The following is a 20,918-nucleotide window of genomic DNA, read 5'->3' on the forward strand; positions in this document are numbered from 1 at the left end:
GACACCATGAGATCCATGTCGCTAGTAGAAATCGAGACATCTCCATGATGTGAAAATCCCCGAGCTCAAAACCGGAAGCTTGACAGTTTGTATTGCATAGATAAGGATAGAAGAAGTAACATATTGCACCAAAGTAAGTCTACCATCCATGCTCAAAACCTTACTTTGCCAACTAGAAAGTCTACTTTGAATTTTATCAAAATTGCTATCAAAAGTGTGCTTATTGATCCTTGTGTGGATAAGAGGCATACCCGGATATTTTCCAAGATCATCAGTGAGAGGAGAGCCACAGGTTCTACTGATGTTGGTAGCAAGGTTCTTACAAATATTGAGAGAACAAAAAATGAGGGATTTCTCATAGCTCGCTACTTCTTGACCAAAAGGGTCACAAAATGAATCAAGACAACTTTTTAGGACTTGAGCTTGATCAGGAGAAGCCTCAACAAAAAGCATAATCATCAAAAAAAAAAAGAGAAATTTTAGGACCAGACTGTGAGGCTCCAACAGACTTCCAATATCCATCTCAACAGCATAATTAAAAAATAAGAAACCTTTTCCATGCATAACACAAAGATGTAAGGAGAGAGTGGGTCACCTTGCCTGATGCCTCTCTGTGAGCCTTAAACGAATCAGTGAGCTTCCCATTGAAGCAAATTTGAAAGCTTCTGGTAGTAATACAGCTCAATAAATATCCAACTAAGTCTTTCATAAGCTTTAGACAAATCCACCTTCCAAGCAAAAAATCCCAAATAACCATCAGATTTTTTAAACTTGAAGAGCATTTCCTAGCGATCATGATGCTATCAGATATATGACTGCGAGGGACAAAACGAACCTGACTAGGGTTGATTAGCTGCTGCATGAGAGGTCTGATTTTTGCAACAATGATCTTGGAAATAACTTTATAAATGGTATTGCAAACTGATTGGTATGAAATTAACCATGTGCTAAGGACCATCAATTTTTTACAATAAGAGCAATGATGGTGTGATGGAAACACCGAGCAAGAGGTACGGGCTGCATTGACTACGTTATATATATATATATCAGAAGAGTAGTCTTTCCAATGATGTTGATGAAAGTAGCAGGAAAACCATCGACTGGAGGAGTTGTATATATGGCCACCAAATCCAAAAGCTTTAAGCACATTAAGCAAAAAACTCCATTCGAGAGTATCAAAAGCCTTGCTAATAACAAAAGAGGTACTATTATTTGATCAGTTTGTTGTGTGTTTCTTAAACCGTTTCTATTTGTTTGGTTTTAATTCCATTGTTGTAAATATAACCCAAACACTAGAATTTGTAATTCCCGTCATTTTTAAAATTCTCGGCTAAGTCCAAACAATAGAATTATCAATCAATAAAAATTGAACTCATGGAATCATATATAATTCCCATAATTTAAGAATATTTGTGGAAATTGAAATAACATCATCCAAACACAAGTACACAACCTAAAAACTAGTATCGTTCAAACAGTTTTTTCTTGAATGCATAAGTTGTGTAGGGTAATTTGATATTCTGTTTTATCCCCTCTTTTATAGAGTTTGGGTTCATTGTCCCCTCTTGTATTTTGCGGTTTTATTAATGATAACGACATGAGAACTGCCTTTTTAGCTCATATATTTAGAAAAAAAAAATTGGTATCGCTCGGACGAACTTCTATTGTTCTTGAGTCCACCTTGTTACCTCTTGCGCGTTTGGTAAAAAAAAAAAAAAAAAAAAAATTAACTACCCCTTATTAAACGCGAAATAAGAGGAATAGAAGAAAAAAAGAAAAGAAAATAGAAAATCAAAAACTTTTCCGAGGTCATATTATACTCTCTCTCTTCTGCTCGTCCCTCACAGTAGGGTTGCAGCAGATAAACGCCACCACTTTCCTTACCTTGTCTCCGAACAACGCAAGCAGCTCTTTGACGCGGCCGGAGAGCACTCTTCGTCTCTCTCTCTTTCTTTCTCCTTGTCTGCAATAATGGGCGCCTCGCTCCCTCCCAAAGAGGCCAACCTCTTCAAGCTCATCGTCGTAAGCTCCGATTCCCCTCCCTTTCTTTCTCTCTTTTTACTTTGCCGTCAATATGATCCGAGCTCGATCACAATCTCTCTCACCGGCGGAGAAGAAACTCAGAAAGAAACTTGAATGAGTAAAACCCTAGATTTATTGTCCTGCTTGGGATTGGAGGATTCCTAGTTTTGTGATTGATTCTGGTCAAGGTTTAGTTGATTTTTTTTTTTGGTCAAGATTTTTGGTTTTGGTGGTTGTTGTGGGTTTTAGTGACTTTAGAGCTTTGGATTTTTGTGCTGGATTGGTTGTTAGCCTTGTGTTCGAGTAGACTGAGAGGTTAAATTTTGAACTTGATAGCCTTTATCATGATAAGGAAATAAGTGAGAGAAATGATTATAGAGAACTCCCATTCGAGGGTGTATTGTAGCTCTATTCGTACGTATTTTGGATTGTTCAATGCACCCTGCAAGGTTTAGTCGGGGGGGTGGTGGTGGGGGGGAGGGGGAGTGTTGGTTAAGTATTCGTGCATCTGCGAAGTTTCAATAAAAATGTATTCTTTCCCAAAAAGAATGCCTACCATGTGTATTAGCAAGCGCTTCACTCAAACTCTTTCAAGGTACACTACCATGACTGCATTGCACACATTTAGCCTCTCTGGGTTTGTTTGTTCTTTTTGATAAAATCAGTTTAATTTCTAAGATGGAAACAACATGTTTGGCGTTTAATGGGAATATATTGGGTGGTATATTGATGGAATAGGCGTCAAATTCTTAAGTACAGATTAATTTTGATGAGCTGTTGACTTATCTACATGTATAAACATCTTTTGTTTTAGTGTTATATAAACATTGATTTAGTGTTATATAAACATCAATTGAATGCTTACAATTTTGCAATCTAATCAACATTATATATAGCACAAATAATTTCCTGAATTTTCCAGTACTAATTGAAATTGTTTCTGCTTTCATGTCACTTCAGAAATCATATGAAACTAAACAGTATAAGAAGGGTCTGAAGGCAGCAGATGCCATATTGAAGAAGTTTCCAGACCATGGAGGTACACATTTTCAAATACATGAGTTGGTGATGGATTTGTTGTCTTTTTATTGCCATGCTTCAGTTTTGGCCTCCTCATACTCATGCTTGTTTCTTGAGTGGTTACTTAATCATGTTATTTTTTTAATTTTTGACTTTTTATTTTATTCTATATAAAATTTGTTATACCGTAGACTGCTTTTTCACATTATGATATTTTTATGTTAATAATATAACTTTTATATTTTTATTGTCCAAAAAAATTGCAAGACATAGTTTTTATGACTAATGCAACCTTTTCCAGAGACCTTATCAATGAAGGGGTTAACATTGAATTGCTTGGACCGTAAATCTGAAGCATATGAACTTGTCCGGATGGGACTGAAGGTTAGGATTCTATTTCTCACTTTTTTGGATGTTATAGTATTGGTTCCAAACTAATTGCCTGATCTCTTTGTAATCTAATCCCGGATTTACTTTTTCTTTTTTTTCTTCACACAGCATGATCTCAAAAGTCATGTTTGCTGGCATGTCTATGGTCTGCTTTATCGATCTGACAGAGAGTACAGGGAGGCAATTAAATGCTATAGAAATGCACTGAAGAGAGATCCAGACAATATTGAAATACTACGAGACCTGTCCCTCTTACAGGTATGCTTTAGATGCCACTGGCTTCTAACAAAAGTACAAATCTGTTGAATTTCCTTATTAATTTGTGTTCAAGAAGTCTCTTATTTGAACAAAGGAAAACAAGAATTTGGTAATGTACTTGTGCTTGACATGGCATGTCCCAGACTATCAATTGCCACATATAACTGGTTTATGATTTGAAGTTGAAATGTCCTGGAGATTCTGGTAAAAAAATAAATTCAAATGTAGGATTTTCTTTGCTACTAGATTTACCTCACAGATTTACTAGAGCTTGAACGGTTATGCATGTTTCAAGTCCGTCACTGCTTTATATGTATTTTGTACTGGTTTTGCTTGCTGTTTTTGCTACTGATATGATATTTGTGCAACTTTTTTTTTCCATCCTATTTGTGCCGTTTGTAAATTTAGCTTTATTTTGTTTGTATTCTCTTAGCTTTCAATTAGCTGCTGATTGGTTTTACAAATGATGGTACAGGCTCAAATGCGGGATTTGACAGGATTTGTTGAGACAAGACAGCAACTCCTGACCTTGAAACCAAATCATCGCATGAATTGGATTGGCTTTGCAGTTTCCCATCATTTAAACTCAAAGTATGTTGTAGATTTTCTGAAATTTTTATGATTACATATACTTATTTATTTTCATTTTGATGCCTATCTTAGCGTGAAGGTTTGAGGCCCACCAGTTAGAATGTCTTATTACTACATTGACATCAGTTTTAGAATCTAAGCTTGTAAAGTGTGATGTTATTAGGTTGATGTGTTGAAGCTGTAATAATATTAAGTCCAGCTAGTTGGAATGTCTTCTTGCTGCATTTGACATTACTTACTGTAAATCTTGATGTTATCATGCTGATGTGTTGAAGTTACACTAAAATACTTGTTAGTTCGATCATAAGTTGTTATTTTAATCATTTAGTGTGAGACACTGATCAGTTATTTGTTATTTATAGTGCCTTAAAAGCTGTGGAAATTCTGGAAGCATATGAAGGAACACTAGAAGATGATCATCCTCCGGATAATGAACGTTGTGAACATGGGGAAATGCTTTTATATAAGGTACTTTCATTGACGGTTTGAATCTAAACTCCACTTCTATTTGCAGTATACTCTGGAATGTCAAGTCCATGTGGAATTTGTCTGGGATCCGTTGGGGGGGGGGGGGGGGTCGATTAAATTAAACTGTTAAATCAAGCAACTGTGCCCCCTTTCATTCCTTACAAATAGAGATTAGATTCTTCTTTAATACAAGTTATTACTCAGAAATCTTTTGACTTGTACTATTCCAAACAAACGAAATAGTACCCTTGTTTAAATTTATATGCAACATTCTTATTCCCTTATTCCCTTTTGACTTTAGGAAGAAAGAGTTGCTCTGATTATATCAATTTTGGTTTATAAGATGATTCTACTGAGGTGTTTAATCTTTCATATAAGCTTCTTATATTGGCCATAGACATATAGGTGATGAGCACATATAGAAATTTGTTTATGTCAGGTTAAGAGAGGTAACTGTGAAAGTTGGGGATAGTGGTTCTGCTAGATTGTGTCTGAATCTGAGCTAGTATTTAACAGGGCAAAGCACTTGAAATATGCTATCGAGGACTTCCTTTTCATTGGTATCATTTGGGTTTTTTTTTTTTTTTTTTTTTTTTGTCCCTATATGTTCATTCCAAGTAAATCTTTCTGAAGTGCCATAACATAAACACTGTCATAATCGTGTCACTTCCTAAACTAGGTAGATTTAAAAAATTTGGCAAGTTTCTCCTTCGTAAGCATAGCATCCACATTTGTGCATATTTCTATGATCCCCACTACATTATCTTGTTGTGGTCTGAGATCTTTCTAATTTTTCTGGGAGCACATTGACATTTAATGTTCTTCAATATATTTTTTCTGGTGGTTGTCTGTCGATGGTTCAGGTTTCATTGCTAGAGGAAAGCAGCTCAATGGAAAGAGCTCTCGAGGAATTGCACAAGAAAGAGTTGAAAATAGTATGTTTGCATTACACATTTTGCTGTTCAGCATGTGATGCATAATGTTATGCTTTGAATATGATGACTTCTGGCTCTTATCATTTGGTTTTGATGTTTTCTAGGTCGATAAATTGGACTATAAAGAACAAGAGGTTTCTCTTCTTGTGAAGCTTGGTCGGCTAGAAGAAGGTGCTGAATTGTATAGGGTATTGCTTTCCATGAATCCTGACAATTACAGGTAACGCCAGTTTTCAGTATCCATGTTTGCAGTTTTTGGTAAATTTAGAAGTCAAATTTTATTGTCAGAGAATGTGATGTGCTTGATTTGGGAGATCCTGGAGAAAATTAGGTGAATTATTTACCTACAAACATTAATATAAAATGAGAAAACAAGAATGACTTGCATTATTGCTGGTGGTTTCTCTATATGTTTCTCTTTTGCGAATGCATGCCCACATCCCCTTGCTGTGCTTATCGGCGGTGTTAATGTAGTTTCTTAAATGTTCAGATATTATCAAGGCCTGCAAAAATGCCTTGGCCTATATGCAGAAAATTCCCAGTATTCACCTGATGAAATAGAAAGGTTAGATGACTTGTACAAATCACTTAGGCAGAAATACAGCTGGTCTTCTGCTGTTAAGGTATGTTCCCTCTCTCTGTATATACATATTAATATCTTTCTATTTTCCTTGCATGGATTTGATTCTATCTATCTAATATGCTATCTGCCTAGCATATTATAGTGTCAGTTGACCATCTTATTCTGTTGCTCAAACTGTCAGTCTTTCTTTTGCAGACTGCTTGTCCACTTCTTTGTATTAGCTTTTTTTATAATTAATAAAAGGGTGTTTGTCTTCACAATAAAATAAATGAAAATAATATTATCTACAACCATCTGAACAGTCCTGTTATGATTGATCTCCAGTTTCTATATACATGTTCCCTCTTAGAGGCATAACTCATAACTATGCGTTTCTTCCCTGTTTTATTCTTACGATATTATGGGTGAGATGTATGTTTGAAAAGGATGGCCTCAGAGCAGCTCATTGTCCTGTCTTAAAGTTATCTCTCACTTTCTCTTTTCTATATAAAGACACAAGAGCAAAGTTCTGCTACATAGAAATAATGTTTTGATTAGAAAATTAACACTTGGTGTCTATGTTGAATCTAATGATGTTTTCTCATTATACAACCACAAAACTTTGGGTTTCCCAATTTTTTTATCAGAGGATCCCACTTGATTTTCTACAAGGTGAAAAATTCCGAGAAGCAGCAGATAATTATATCAGGCCTCTCCTTACTAAGGTATGTATCCAGTACTTTTCATTGGGTTCTTATTTGCCTGCCTATTTTCTATAAGGATCCCACTTGATTTTTTTATATAATTGATACAGTTATTCACCTTCCTAGTTATCTATTATGACAAAGCTCTTTGATGTTTCAGGGAGTTCCTTCCTTATTCTCTGATCTTTCTCCTCTGTATGATCACCCTGGAAAGGTTAGCTTTACAACCTTATTGATCTTTTGATATAATTTCTCTAATTGTTTGTTACTGTGAAATTGAATGGTATTTTGGTGGGATCATCAGCTCTTGGTTTGAATGTTTAACTTTAGTTACTGTTATCCAGGCAGACATTCTTGAACAAATTATCCTTGAGTTGGAGTATTCAGTTCGTGTGACTGGTGCATATCCTGGGAGGTAACATATTATCATAATAATTTGTTTGATATTTCAGTACGCTCGCCTAACCTTCTTTTTATGCCAATGAGGCCTTGTAATATAATACAGAGTAAAAATCCCTTTCCTTAGTCATATAATTACAAAACCACGTAGTTTCTTTTCCAGTTCTTGTTGCTGACTGATATTGGCACTCCACATCGACAAGTAGTTGATAGTGGAGTGCAAGTGCGAAATGGAGTTCCCAAATGGTTAATCTTTTTATTGGTTTAACAAATAATTAAATGACACACTTTGACAATTTTCCTTGGATTTGATTTTCAAAAATAATGTTAAACAGCAAAGTTTAGGCTGACATTTGGCTTTAGAATGGGTTGCAAATGTTTCTCAATGTGTTAAATCTTTAATTTACTAGCATTTGATGATTTCAAGAATTTATACTGATGTACTGTTGCTTTTATTGGATGCAGGGTAGAGAAGGAGCCTCCTTCGACACTTCTGTGGGCCTTATTTCTGTTGGCTCAGGTTGACTGCTTTTCCTTTAAATAATGCTTTTATTCCATTCTAGTTTCTTGCAAGCCTTCTGTTCGTGTGGCTTTGAATTTGGATATACTTATAGATTCTATGTTGATGCAGCATTACGATAGACGAGGACAGTATGACATGGCTCTATCTAAAATTGATGAGGCCATGGAGCACACTCCAACTGTGATTGATTTATACTCTGCCAAGGTTGGTTATCCGCTTAAGCATTTGCTGTTCATCTTATATTCCAATTGTACCTGTATTTGCTTTTAATTATATGGTCTCCTGTGGTATTTAAAAATGGCATTTGAAGTATGGTCTCGAGATTGGATATGTTGATTGAAGTCATTTATGTATCTTCTGGAATGTATGAAGTACTAATTGGTTTCTTTAGTTCAAGTGTTCAAATTAATATGGTAAAAACGGTGCACAGATAACATTGAGTTTTGTTAGAACCTAGTACTGAACAAAGTCTCTCTGGGTTGTGATGTAATGCCAATTGTCTGTTGCATTTTGGAATGCCAAATTTGGAATGTCAGTTTGCCATTTTCTAGTACAGTATGTATTTTTGTAGAATGCATCTTATGAACCTGTTCTTCTTTATTGTGGAGCCACAAGTTTCAAGTCCACAAGCAAAATCTCAAGTAGAATTTTCAGTTTTATTTCTGTAGGTTGATTCAGTTGACTATTGTTTTTTCTTTTGTTGTTTATATCTGTATTAATGTTGGCTCATTGTGTTTCAACTGTATAACTTACCTACGGGTAAATGCTGTTCTCAGCATAATCTTATCTTTACTGTGCATAGCGTATTGATAGAATCATATAATTTTGTACTGTTGGCGAACTCTTTTCTGTTTTAAAAAATATTCTCATATGTCTTTTGTTCAGAGTCGGTTTTTGAAGCATGCTGGGGATTTGGCTGCTGCTGCTGCATTGGCAGATGAAGCTAGATGTATGGATCTTGCAGATCGCTATATAAACAGTGAATGTGTTAAGCGCATGCTGCAGGCTGATCAGGTTCACTTCACATCTCCTTTCCATTTTCTGAAGTATTAATTTATTATTATTATTATTATTATTATTATTATTTAATTGCAGACATAGGTTTTGTAGTACAGTGAGAAAATTGCAGAGTTTAGTCTGTGATTTGAGTATTATTCTTGGAGAGGAATTATCCGATATTTGTATAGCGTAGGGAGATGAGGATGGGTGTGTTATTAAGTGCTTATTGGTCCTCTTTCTGGTATTCTGTTTCAGCAGCATGTAGGAGTATAAGTCTGTCTTCCATCTTGGACTTGGAAGGCAGTAGTGATACAGTTTTTCCCAAGTGCATGCATTGTCTTAATAAAGTTCTTGTCTTCTGAAAATGAATGAAAGTTAAAATGAACAAAATGGATGAACCCGAGTTGGTCTAACCAAGCCATGTAAACCAAAGGCACACTTTAAGAAAAGGAAAAAGATAAACAGCCACATAATTATGTTACTTTACTATTAAAATAGGATGCTGGCTGCAGTTACTTCCTCCCTCTATAAAATCTCGTGAGCTGAATTGTTTCGCATTTTTTTTTCTTCTTTTGAAGGTTCCTTTGGCAGAGAAAACTGCTGTATTATTCACAAAAGACGGTGATCAGCACAACAACCTTCATGATATGCAGTGCATGTGGTTCGTATCATCTGGTACCATTGTTTGCTTTCATGACTTGTCTTTTTGGTGGAGGGTGCTCACGTTTGTTCCTTGGTTTTCATAAGGTATGAGCTTGCTTCTGGTGAGAGTTATTTCCGGCAAGGTGATCTTGGACGTGCTCTGAAAAAATTCTTAGGTGTGGAGAAACACTATGCTGATATTACAGAAGACCAGTTTGATTTTCATTCTTATTGCTTAAGGAAAATGACTCTGCGTGCCTATGTGGAAATGCTCAAATTCCAAGATCGGTTGCATTCACATGCATATTTTCACAAAGCAGCAGCTGGTGCAATCAGGTGAAGCATATTCATTAGGAACCGTGAAATAACTATAAGATTAGTCACAAATTTGGTTTGTCTCTGTCTTCCTTGATGTCATGTTGCATCCTTTGCAATCTGGGATAACCAGATTCGATGAAGTATGATGGTTACTTCTGTTGACTTTGAAAGTGGGTGTCTTTTTCAGAATGCTTTTCATTTTATCTGTTAAGTTGCTTCAAATAAAATGAAAGTGAAAGCTCCTACTGTTCAGTCGGTGACATTATATTTTGGACTTCTGTTGACTTTCCATTTCTTGTTGTCACATTGTTACATTTGTCTGGGAATTTGGACTAGATAAAAGATTACTTTTATGTGTCTTAATCGTTGTAGTGATTAAATTAGTACCCCCCAGTTTTTAGTGTCGATTCTTTACTTGCAGTTGAGTGTGTGCAGTTCTTTATTCTTGTCTCGAGGTCAAACTTACTGATTTAATCTAACATGCAGATGCTATTTAAAGTTATATGATTCTCCTATAAAATCAACATCTGAAGAAGATGATGATATGTCAAAGTTGCTGCCTTCTCAGAAAAAGAAACTGAGGCAAAAACAGAGGAAGGCAGAAGCACGAGCTAAGAAAGTATAGTATTTTGTATCTGTAGCATGTGGTGTGAGTTTCTATTTTGTTCTTATTTTCTTATTTTCTTATTTACTAATATATATCATTATATCAGGAGGCGGAGGGTAAAAATGAAGAATCTAATGTTACTGGTGTATCCAAGTCTGGGAAACGACCTGTAAAGCCTGTAGATCCAGATCCTCATGGAGAGAAGTTGTTGCAGGTTCTAATTTCCTCTTATCCCCCTAGTTTAATGTTTATAAATTTATCTCTTTTGTTGCATCTGTAGTAAATGATATGAAATCCCACTTACAGTGTTACACATTTACTCAGGTTGAGGATCCCATGTCAGAATCTACAAAGTACTTGAAGCTGCTTCAAAAGAATTCACCCGAGTCGTTGGAGACACACTTGCTTTCTTTTGAAGTAAATATGAGAAAACAGAAGATTTTGCTAGCCTTTCAGGTACTGTTATGCTCAAATATTGACTGCGATGCCTCTAGTTTTTAAAATTAATCAGCGAACATTTCAAAACGACAGATGTGATATTAGTATTTGGAGTTTGTATTTGTTACCTTTTCCATTTATTACCAAAAAACAGTTGTCAGGATACAGCAACCAAAATTTCATGTCAGTTGAGCAGTTTACAAGTTTCTATTGGCCTGGTTTATTAAGGCTAACACACTTTTGATTCATGAAATTTATTGTGTGTTAATTTGTATCTTTTTATTTTTTGCTCTAGGCTCTGAAGCAGCTCTTGAGATTGAATGCGGAACACCCTGATTCGCATCGCTCCTTGGTAAGTTATACCTGTTTGGTCTTAGGTCTACCTGTGCTTGCTTGTTAATATATGGGGGGTTTATGCTCTGATACTTACCTAGCGGCTTTTGTTGTTGACCTCAATATGGGTAGATTAAATTCTTCCATAAAGTCGATTCGATGCCTGCTCCGACGACTGATACCGAGACACTGATTTGGAGCGTATTGGGAGCAGAGCGCCCGCTTATCAGGTATGTCCACTTTGCTCCCTCCCTCCCCTTGTGCCCACTTTTGCCTCATATTGAAGCTTAACATATGTTTCTATCGGTTTATAGTCAATTGCAGGGGAACTCATTGGTGGAGGCAAATATGAATTTCTTAAAAAATCATCAAGGTGACTTTAAGCTTGACATTGAAAATGGAAGATGAATAATTACCTCTTTGTTTTTGTCATTTATTTATTCATTTATTTGTTCTCAATGCAGATTCCTTGATGCATAGAGCTGCAGTTGCTGAAGTTCTATATCTTTTGGAACCTGGCAGGAAATCTGAGGCTATTGCATTAATTGAAGATTCGAACAACAATACGGTTCCCAAGTAATGCCCTGTTCTTTTTATTTTATTTTATTAAAGTAGTTTTTGGGATCTTTAAGATTGATTTTTCTTTGAACCTTTCCATTTTATAACACAGTACCAATGGAGCCCTTGGACCAGTCAGAGAGTGGAAACTCAAGGATTGTGTTACTGTCGACAAGCTCCTTAAGACATACCTTGTTGATGATGCTGCTGCTTCGAGTAAGTACCAAAACTGGATTATGCTACTGTTTCTTTTATAAACAATAAAGTATAAGACTAGCAGAACTTGTATAGATTGTTGCATGGTGAGCCTATATGTAAACTTGTGTTTCTGTTTACAAAATTTGGAAGTAGCGGGCATCAGATATATAGCTCAATTCTTTTTGTGAAAATTGCATTTGTTTCCATAATCATTGTCTCCATATTCGCATCTGTCTTCTTGATGGTAGTTTATGGCATTTATTGGTGAATTGGGTTTTTGCATCATTTCACATGTATCTTAGAGCACTTCAAACAAAATGAAAGGTCACTCAGACAGTTCTTCTCATTCAATATATGGGATTTCCTCTAATAACTCGTACCTTGTAGGATGGAAAAAGCGATGCGCTGAGTACTTCCCTTACTCAACTTACTTTGAAGGCAGTCGCAGTTCTGCTGTACCTGGTTCAGCTTACAACCAGAACGGTAGTGCAAACCATGCAGACCATGAACATAATGCAGGTTCTATTGCAGTAAATGGAAATATGGAGGCATTTAAAGACCTCAATATCCAATCATGAAGTTGAATAGAAATATTAACTAAAGGAAAATGCAAATTCACCATGTGTTGATTGGCGAATCACGAAACCAAGCTGCAGAGTCAGAAACATATGCCCAAGAGCAGAGTACTGGGGTTTTGTGCGGAGTTTGATAGTATGATTGCAAGAAGTCGATATGTCCCAATTTTTAATCTGGAAATGTGTATAATCTACTTTTGTTGTGCTTCTAGAATATATATATTTTTTTAAATTTATTTTTTAAGTTTGGTCACATTTTTGTATTGATCTTTAGATGAGGCTGCTTCTTGGGTTGTCTGCCCCCAAATTTGAGTTTAATATTTGAGCGAGGAGCTACAGAATTTCAGTTTAGTAACTGTTTTAGATCAGAATAGATACCCGGAGTTGTTGTACCTCTTCCATTTTCATTGACTTCAATTATGTATAAACACCAAGTTATTTGAATTTTGTTTTTGCTATGAATCGATACAGTTTCCGACAAATAATGCTGAAAAATGCGCTATGGTACTGTTGAACATGGCAATAGGATGAATTTAGGCAATTATTTTTGGTTCAGTTTTGAGCTGCAGTGTCGGTTTATTAGAGTTAGGGTCATGTATTCTTTTGACCTTCACCAGTATTTAACAAGAAATGAATCGACTATTGAAGCTATTGTTTGAATTGGAAAATTGTTGGCTGCTGTTTACAACCATAATCTACTCTATGCATGGCTGATTGGAACTAATATTGGATGGTTTGGTTCACGACAAATTTTGAAAGATATTTTTTGGGTGCTTTTAATGTTACCCCACAAACCATTTTTGCTCATCCAATATTCTTTTCACGTCTCACTCATATAATTTTAATTATAAGTCTATTTTGTTCATCCATTAACAATATCTAAAATATTATTTTCTCAATTCTACTTTGTTCATCTTACATTCTCTTCTCACTGTACATATATTTTGTCAAATTCAGATTTGCTAAAGGTAAGTAAAATAACCAACTGAACAAAAAAAAAAGTTACTTGACCAAAACTAAAAAGAACAAAAAAAAGTTCACATTAAAATATAAATCTCAGTTAAAGAACAAAAAAAAACTCTCAAATTTAACAACTCAATTGTATCAGTTGAAATCATGACGATCAATGTCTGTAAATATACCTCTAGTAGCAACGCTTTCCATACTTTTGAGTTCTTGAACTGATCTATGTGTTGTTCATAAATACGGTACAATAATTGTCCATAAGAATTTAGATACAAAGTCGACATGGGAAATAATGAGTAAAATGATAGACAAATCATCAACAAAGAAAAAAAGAAAAGAAAAGAAAAAAGAAATAAACAGTTTACCTCATCTTCAGGTTAAATGCTAGTGTCTTCAGACTCACAACCGATGATAAATTTACGAAGTTTACGAAGTTTGTGTTCATCTAAAACAAAAAGATAAAAAAGAAAAAAAATGTAATTTGTAACAACTTATTGTCTCTTGCTGTAATTTTACATTAGATATTTTAGTATTTTAATCATGGTTCTAAAAGGCGCCGCCTTGCCTCGCCTAGGCACTGCCTAGGCTGTAGGCGAAGCAAAACCGCTCGGATTTTCACCGAGTCGTTCAAATGAGGCGGTCAACCGCCCAAGGACCGCCTAGGCGGTCAAGGCGCCGCCCAGGCGAAGTAGGCGTGTTCGAGGCGGCCTTGGACCAGGCGAAGCAGGCGCGTAAGAAAACCACCGTCCAGCCTCGATCTTCACCGCTGCTTCTTAGCTTTCTAGAGAGAGAGATTTGAGCATCGATCTACCAGACCTCCGCTAGATTCGAACCAGACCTCATCGGACCAGCCTCCGATCAACGATGGTTTGAACCAGACCTCGTCGGAGCGGCGACCAACCACAGATTGACAAAAGATTCATTGGCGGCGAAGATCGAGGCTGGACGAGAGAGAGAGAGAAAGAGAGAGAGAGAGAGAGAGAGAGAGAGAGAGAGAGAGAGAGAGAGAGAGAGAGAGAGATTCCGACGAATTGGTCACAGTGAAAGAGAGTGAAGAAATTTACAGAGACTTACTGAGAGAGAGAGAGAGAGAGATAGAGAGAGAGAGAGATTAGATATTTGTTTTAGTCTTTTAGGGCAGATTCGTCATTTTGGTATTTTGGTATTATCTTATTTAATTCTTATAAATACTATATATATATATTAATTAAATAGGAAAAAAGTAAATCCCCGCCTAGTCCCCGCCAAAGGCTGTCCAGGCGCTAGGCTATGGGTCGCCGCCCGCCTAGCCCCTAGTGCCTTTTAGACCATTGATTTTAATAGATCAACAACATGTGGGGTGAGCAAAATGATTTGTGGGGTGGTAATAAATGCACCCTTTTTTTTTTTTTTTTTAATTACTCGAAATGATTTTTAACCTCATTTTTTCCAAAACTATCAGAAAGCTAATCCATTTGGAGGTATTATTTTTTCTTTTTCTTAACAGAAATTGGAGTTCACCTGCTTCCCAGTTTCTCAATCAGAGTGCAACTTCAGTTTATTGTCTACTATTTTCTGGTTTTTTTTCTTTTTTTTTGTACTTCCCCTGGTGAGCTCAAGATTTCTTTTTCTTCAAGTGTTAGCTACCTCTTTTTCCTGCTCATACTTGACATCCACTGTATGGTAATACCGTAATAGAGTAGGGCTTTTTATCAATTCAGTTGAACAATTTGAAAGAAAAAGAGGAAGAGAAAATCAGTAATAAACTAATAATCCTCTTTTTCAATTGGCCTGATCCTTCTCTCCCACATAGTTACATAAAGAATTAGTTATTATTGAAATGGCTAAGAAGATTCTGACTGAAAGCTTTAAAGTTTAGCAAGAGGACGTTCTGTTTGAGTGCGCAATTGAGTTGAGAACTCAATCTAATCTAAGTAACCGGAGCCAGACATAATTTGTTTTCCCCAGCAATCTCAATAACAAGCTCCACAACAGAAGTTTGGGGCCTTATGCTAATAAGTTCACTTCCAAAGGAGTCTGAACGTCTGAAGTCCAGCAACACCTTGGATGGAGTATGAGATCAAATGAAAACCAACGGAGCTTTGCAGTCATGAGAGTTGAGACAGATGAGGTTTTGGAAGATGATCAGCACAAAGTTCTAATCGGGGTAGTAAAGACTTTTGATCCCTTCATATACTCTTTCTCCAACTATTTGAGAAAATAAGGTTAAAAATGCCTAAAGTAGGTCAATTCTCAAGGTCTCTTAGCTCACAACATTTGATGAAGGATATGTACAACTTATATATGATTTTTTCTTCTTTGCAGTAGCAGAAGCTCTATGAATGTCCAACAGGGTAGGAGGGAACTCACCATAGTCACCTTTATATTTAGAACTGCAGGCGATATTTACAGATAAACCGAAGCACATATCCCTATTACTGACCTGAGATAGTCTCAGCCGTCTCAACATTATAGAATTCTGTCATGTCTGTCCTTTCATATACATATCAATCAGCTTCCCCCGGTTTCTCACCCTATTGCTGGCTGGAGTCTCTGCCTGGCAAGGTTCCAACCTCCGACTTACAGAGGGGACATGAGGCATTGATTTTCAACCATTTGTCAACACACTCCACATGAAAGACATGTAAACATGTCAACTCTCGTAGCTCATCATTGTCCGAATAATTTGCCAGGCAAATACTACAAACCTGCATATTGAAGGAGAAAGCACAATAATTAAATGATAATAGCATGATAACTTTTGGTTTCATGACCACCCTAACAGTAATACTAAACAGAAGATCTGTGAAATGCTAAACTAGTTTCCCCTAGTGAGCTCAAAATTTAAGGTAATTGTTAATACAAGTTTGGTCTATGTTAATCAAGTGATCAGTAATAATAATATCTATTTACTTTATGGTCTGAAAAATACAATCTTTTATTTATAGAAATCAAGCATGATTGATCCCATGGCTAGTCTCCTGAAACCACTTGATGAATCTCAATAGTAATTCAGCAATTGTTGTGATATAAAGGGATGCTCTTAATGTAAACCCAGTATTTCATATTCAACAGGCAATCAACTTTTATCAGTGAGGTATGCAGAAGGACCACGAAATTTCAGGTGTTGCTAGATTTCCTGAATTGATATAGAAAGTTGGTAGGGGATCCAATATTGTCAAGCTTTGATTAATTTCAAGGACCATGAACTCAGATGGCTCTATTAAGAAAAGAAAAAACACCCAGATAGTCCCGAACATACATACCGCGTCTTCTTCTAATATTGCACGCTCCTTTTCTGTCCCTGCAGCCAAGAGTCCTCCTTCAGCAGTGGTGTTGCTGTCCAGATCATCATTGATCTCATTTCTCTTTAGCTTGAATTTGTAGGTTGGCAGAGAATTAATTGACTCTGTGGTGGCTCCTCTAGTCTGAGAATGGTCCTCTCGGAATCCCAGGACAGAAATGATGCAAGGCAGGCAGCAACAAATTGTTGCACACAGTATGAATGGCATGGCATATCCAATGCAGCTAAAGGTGAGGAACACTATGCATAACCTACAAGAAACCCAGGAATCTTTAGATGACTCAATAACCAAGTGACTGTTAAACACACTGTCGTTAGGAGGTACCTATACAATTTAGGGGCATCAGAGGGAGAAGAGTGACCTCCAAAAATCCACACATTTCCCACAACAAACCAAACTGCGAAGAAGCAATCTAATGCCATCTTGAAATGATCCACCAACCCATGAAGTCTGCAACATAGTAACTTCTTTAGTTAATGACACAATCTACATATGATATTTAAATTGTACAGACCATTATGAAAACAGAACAAAAAAAAAAAACAAAAAAAGAATAGACTTACAAATATCTTGAAAATAGTAGTTACAACAATTGATGTAGCATATAGGACTTCAATCTATGTGTTCATCACATTTCAGTTTATTGTGTAATTTATATATGTACATGAAAACAAATTCAACACTAAACAAATATTTTCACTTTATTCTCCAAAGCAATTTCTAATGAGTGAGCTCACACCATACAATTTATTAAAATATGTGCTTATATCTTAGCATGGATGCAAACCAGACTATTAAAGACAGACAAGTAGCCAAAACATATGGAGACTTTTGTAAAGAACAACAAGACGTAGATGAGGTGACCACTCTATAGAAAAAGAAAGCTTTTGGATATCTGCTGCAGTTAAATTATTAGTCATTTTTACCTGGTCACCATGTGAACAAGGATTTACGGTCACTCTTGGATTTAATTCCAGGTCAAAACTACTCCCTAAAACATATCATATAAAAATAAAAAATCGTAGTAAGAAGAGATATTTCTTTTCTTAATGGGAAACTGTGAGCTGATACTACTTTTGGTTGTGTGGTTAGAAAGAAGATTGTACTAGTGGTAATTTGTTCATCATAATATTGTATTCCAGTACAGGCGTACAATTAATATCAAAGCATTAGAAAGGAAAACAAAGCATGAGACACAGAAGAGATATTTCTTTTCTTAATGGGAAACTGTGAGCCGATACTAGTTTTGGTTGTGTGGTTAGAGAGAAGATTGTACTACTGGTAATTTGTTCATCATAATATTGTATTCCAGTACAGGCGTACAACTAATATCAAAGCATTAGCAAGGAAAACAAAGCATGAGACACAGAATCCTTAGACCTTGACATAATATACATATACATATATAATATAATATAATATGTAATTTTAAATATATGAATAATATATGTAGTTATCATAGAAAACACAAGTATGTGTGTGTGTGTGTGTATACGTATGTAGTAATCAAGCATGCTCACCAGGAAACCTGGCAGAAGACAGTATGAACAAGACAATGAAAGACGACCAGTAGATAAAATATGAAATAAAAGGTAGAGGAAAACAAAACCTTGCACTTAAGGGTCCTGCAACTTGAGGGTCTCTCACCACTGTCTCTGAAGTTTGATTGGTTTCCTCATGTGAAGCTGGAGCAATTGATATAGCTGTATAAGACATTGGTTCAGGAGGATTGCGTTGAGCAGAGCCTTGATGCGATTGAGTGGATTCTAGCTCAGCACCCCTGTAGCGGTTACGGAACCTCCAGTAAAGAATAGGTAGTGTTGCAACACAGCCAGATGCATAGCCCACAATCCAGGCAAACAAAGGGGCTTGCGGATTTTCATTTGTCGACAATGACAAAACAACAATAGATGCTATAATCTGACTGACAGTGACAAGAAGCTCAACAGAAATCCATAACCCTGAATTCAATGGGCTTCTTCTGTGGCGACTATATACATCACCTCGCCTCATAAACGATGAACTCCTAGAAGTTAATCTGTTTGAAGAAGCAGCCTGATAAGTGGGGGCATGTGTAATATGTGACAGTCTATCTTCATGCTGAGGCAACTCCACTCTAGGAGGTTGATCATCGTTAGATGAACTTGATGAGGTATCATCATTCCTTGTTACGTCAATTATGTGCACATGACTGTTGGGGCTTTCCATCTGCTCTAGTAGCAAAGGATATTGGTCACTGTGAGAGTCGCTATGTGGTTCTGGAGAGGGAACATCCATCTAAGTCTGCCAACCCAATTGGAGGGAAAAAATGCATAGATTGGTTAAAATTTGCTTTCTGTATTTCTGCACTCTATCCACAAATGACAAATCCCCTTCTCTTTCTTAACAGATGAAAAATTTCCCTGATATCCTCACTTGCTTGCATGCAGCTTGGAACATATGGGGCAATTTGAAACTAAATGCTTTGAAGAACTTGTAACTTTTCAGTTGTAAGCTGTAACACAACCAGAGCTGGTATTAGTCCCCAGTTTCTGTACCATTTCTATAAAACCTCAGTACTACATCTTAACATGATTGAAACTGTGAATAAGTAAAAGCAGGCAATCAGGTAGTAATATGAGCAATGCCATCCTATCAGAAAGATCATCTTTATCGCATCAAAAGACATCTGGATAGCTACATGGCTTGTGAAATAGCAGGTGCACATACATTACACGATCACTGTCCGAAAACAGGACGACAGTGAGGCGGTTACATGATTCGTGTAAACAGAAAACTATTTCTTCATAGCAAATATGAGCATGAAGGCAAAAAAAAAAAAAAAAAAACCCGAACTACAAGCGATAAAACCACACAAGTGGAAGGCAGAAGTAAAATATAATCATCTGATATCCCAAAAACCTCAAAAGAATTCTTCTTAAGATAAAACAAGCTTGCACAATCTGACTACCAAAACGGGTCAAGGGTAATCACAAATTGATCATATATGCATTGCGTTTTCACTACATGTTACTCCTGAAACCACTAGTAAAACCCAAGCCAATGCACAATAGCCTCAAATCAAAAGACCTACTTAGTGTACAAGCAAGCTAGTCCAACTCTAGAACAAAATCCCATGTTCAAAAACTTCATATCCACACAATCCACTCAATAATCTACACTCAAGATAAAAACTTTCGCAAGTACTGCCTATCAAATTCAAGAAATGATATCAACTCCATCACAAAACACAAAACCCACAAATAATTATCTAGATTAAGCAGCAGATAACAACAATATTAAACAGAAATTAAAACCATAAACCAAAAATGATGATCATAAAGGAAAGAATGAAGGAGATAGAAAATATTACCAGATTCAGCTAGATATATACAAGATAGACTGATTATTCGGGTGTCGGATTAAAGCTCCAATCTTTGCACAGGTCTTCAGTTTTCCGGAGAGAAAAGAAACAAAACGTCAGCAAACCCATCATGGAGAGAGAGAGTAAACGTTGTTATCTCAGACCAAAAAAAAACGTAGTGGGATGAGACATGAGCTGTGGGAGTGACAGAGAGTATTTGCGCCGTTGGATTGTGGGAGATGTGAAATTAAGTGCAACTGTGTGCTTTCGACTCGCTAAGTCTTTTTTCTTTTTTAATTGTACGAGTCATATAAACGAATGTGGTGTTAGACTGTTAACTAATAACCTTGAGGTTACGGTTCACATTTCATTGACATATGTAATGTGTGTGAGTGTTTTTTTAAAATAATGGAGCTCTAAGAAAAGAGTAATTTTAAATACATACCTCTAATCTCTTAATACACACCCTTTACTTAATACACTACACATCTAGTTTTTCATTTCAATATTATACTAAATACACATCCCAAACTGTCTAAAATACTCTCAATATCTAAAACTAATAATAATCTGTTACTTAATATAATTATTATATATTTACTATTTCACAACTCACTTTACGTATTCTTTTTTATTTTCTGTTAGATTTTTTTGATCGGGTTAGAAATTTTTTCTTTTTTTTCTTGATATTTTTCAATTTATAATTAAAAGAGTAGTATTATATTCGAATTTCAAATCTCCAATATGACATCAATCGGCTAGAATTTAAAGAAAAAAAATATTGA

The 20,918-nt window shown here is 36.0% G+C and overlaps 2 protein-coding genes across 2 annotated transcripts; one reads left to right on the top strand and one right to left on the bottom strand.

Annotated features, from left to right (window-relative positions):
* The first annotated feature begins 1,849 nt into the window (after positions 1 to 1,849).
* On the top strand, positions 1,850 to 12,980 carry LOC101301309 (N-alpha-acetyltransferase 16, NatA auxiliary subunit-like). Its single transcript, XM_004302883.1, has 26 exons — positions 1,850 to 2,022; positions 2,983 to 3,061; positions 3,344 to 3,426; positions 3,541 to 3,690; positions 4,166 to 4,281; positions 4,644 to 4,749; positions 5,613 to 5,684; positions 5,789 to 5,904; positions 6,175 to 6,307; positions 6,894 to 6,971; positions 7,111 to 7,164; positions 7,295 to 7,365; positions 7,815 to 7,869; positions 7,981 to 8,076; positions 8,758 to 8,886; positions 9,450 to 9,532; positions 9,619 to 9,849; positions 10,318 to 10,450; positions 10,545 to 10,652; positions 10,763 to 10,894; positions 11,172 to 11,228; positions 11,342 to 11,439; positions 11,524 to 11,582; positions 11,674 to 11,785; positions 11,880 to 11,983; positions 12,353 to 12,980. Exons 1-26 carry the CDS (start codon positions 1,972 to 1,974, stop codon positions 12,541 to 12,543), a joined length of 2,697 nt encoding a protein of 898 aa, XP_004302931.1. The 5' UTR covers positions 1,850 to 1,971; the 3' UTR covers positions 12,544 to 12,980.
* A 2,260-nt stretch (positions 12,981 to 15,240) lies between these two features.
* LOC101305384 (E3 ubiquitin-protein ligase At4g11680-like) lies at positions 15,241 to 20,265 on the bottom strand. Its single transcript, XM_004302896.1, has 5 exons — positions 20,143 to 20,265; positions 18,400 to 19,284; positions 17,115 to 17,240; positions 16,752 to 17,040; positions 15,241 to 16,193 (listed from the first exon to the last, which is right to left on the bottom strand). The coding sequence occupies exons 2-5, from the start codon at positions 19,065 to 19,067 to the stop codon at positions 16,020 to 16,022; spliced, it is 1,257 nt and encodes a 418-aa protein (XP_004302944.1). The 5' UTR covers positions 19,068 to 19,284; positions 20,143 to 20,265; the 3' UTR covers positions 15,241 to 16,019.
* Positions 20,266 to 20,918: the final 653 nt, after the last annotated feature.

Source organism: Fragaria vesca, linkage group LG6, assembly GCF_000184155.1.
Source record: "Fragaria vesca subsp. vesca linkage group LG6, FraVesHawaii_1.0, whole genome shotgun sequence".
Classification (NCBI taxonomy): Eukaryota; Viridiplantae; Streptophyta; class Magnoliopsida; order Rosales; family Rosaceae; genus Fragaria; species Fragaria vesca.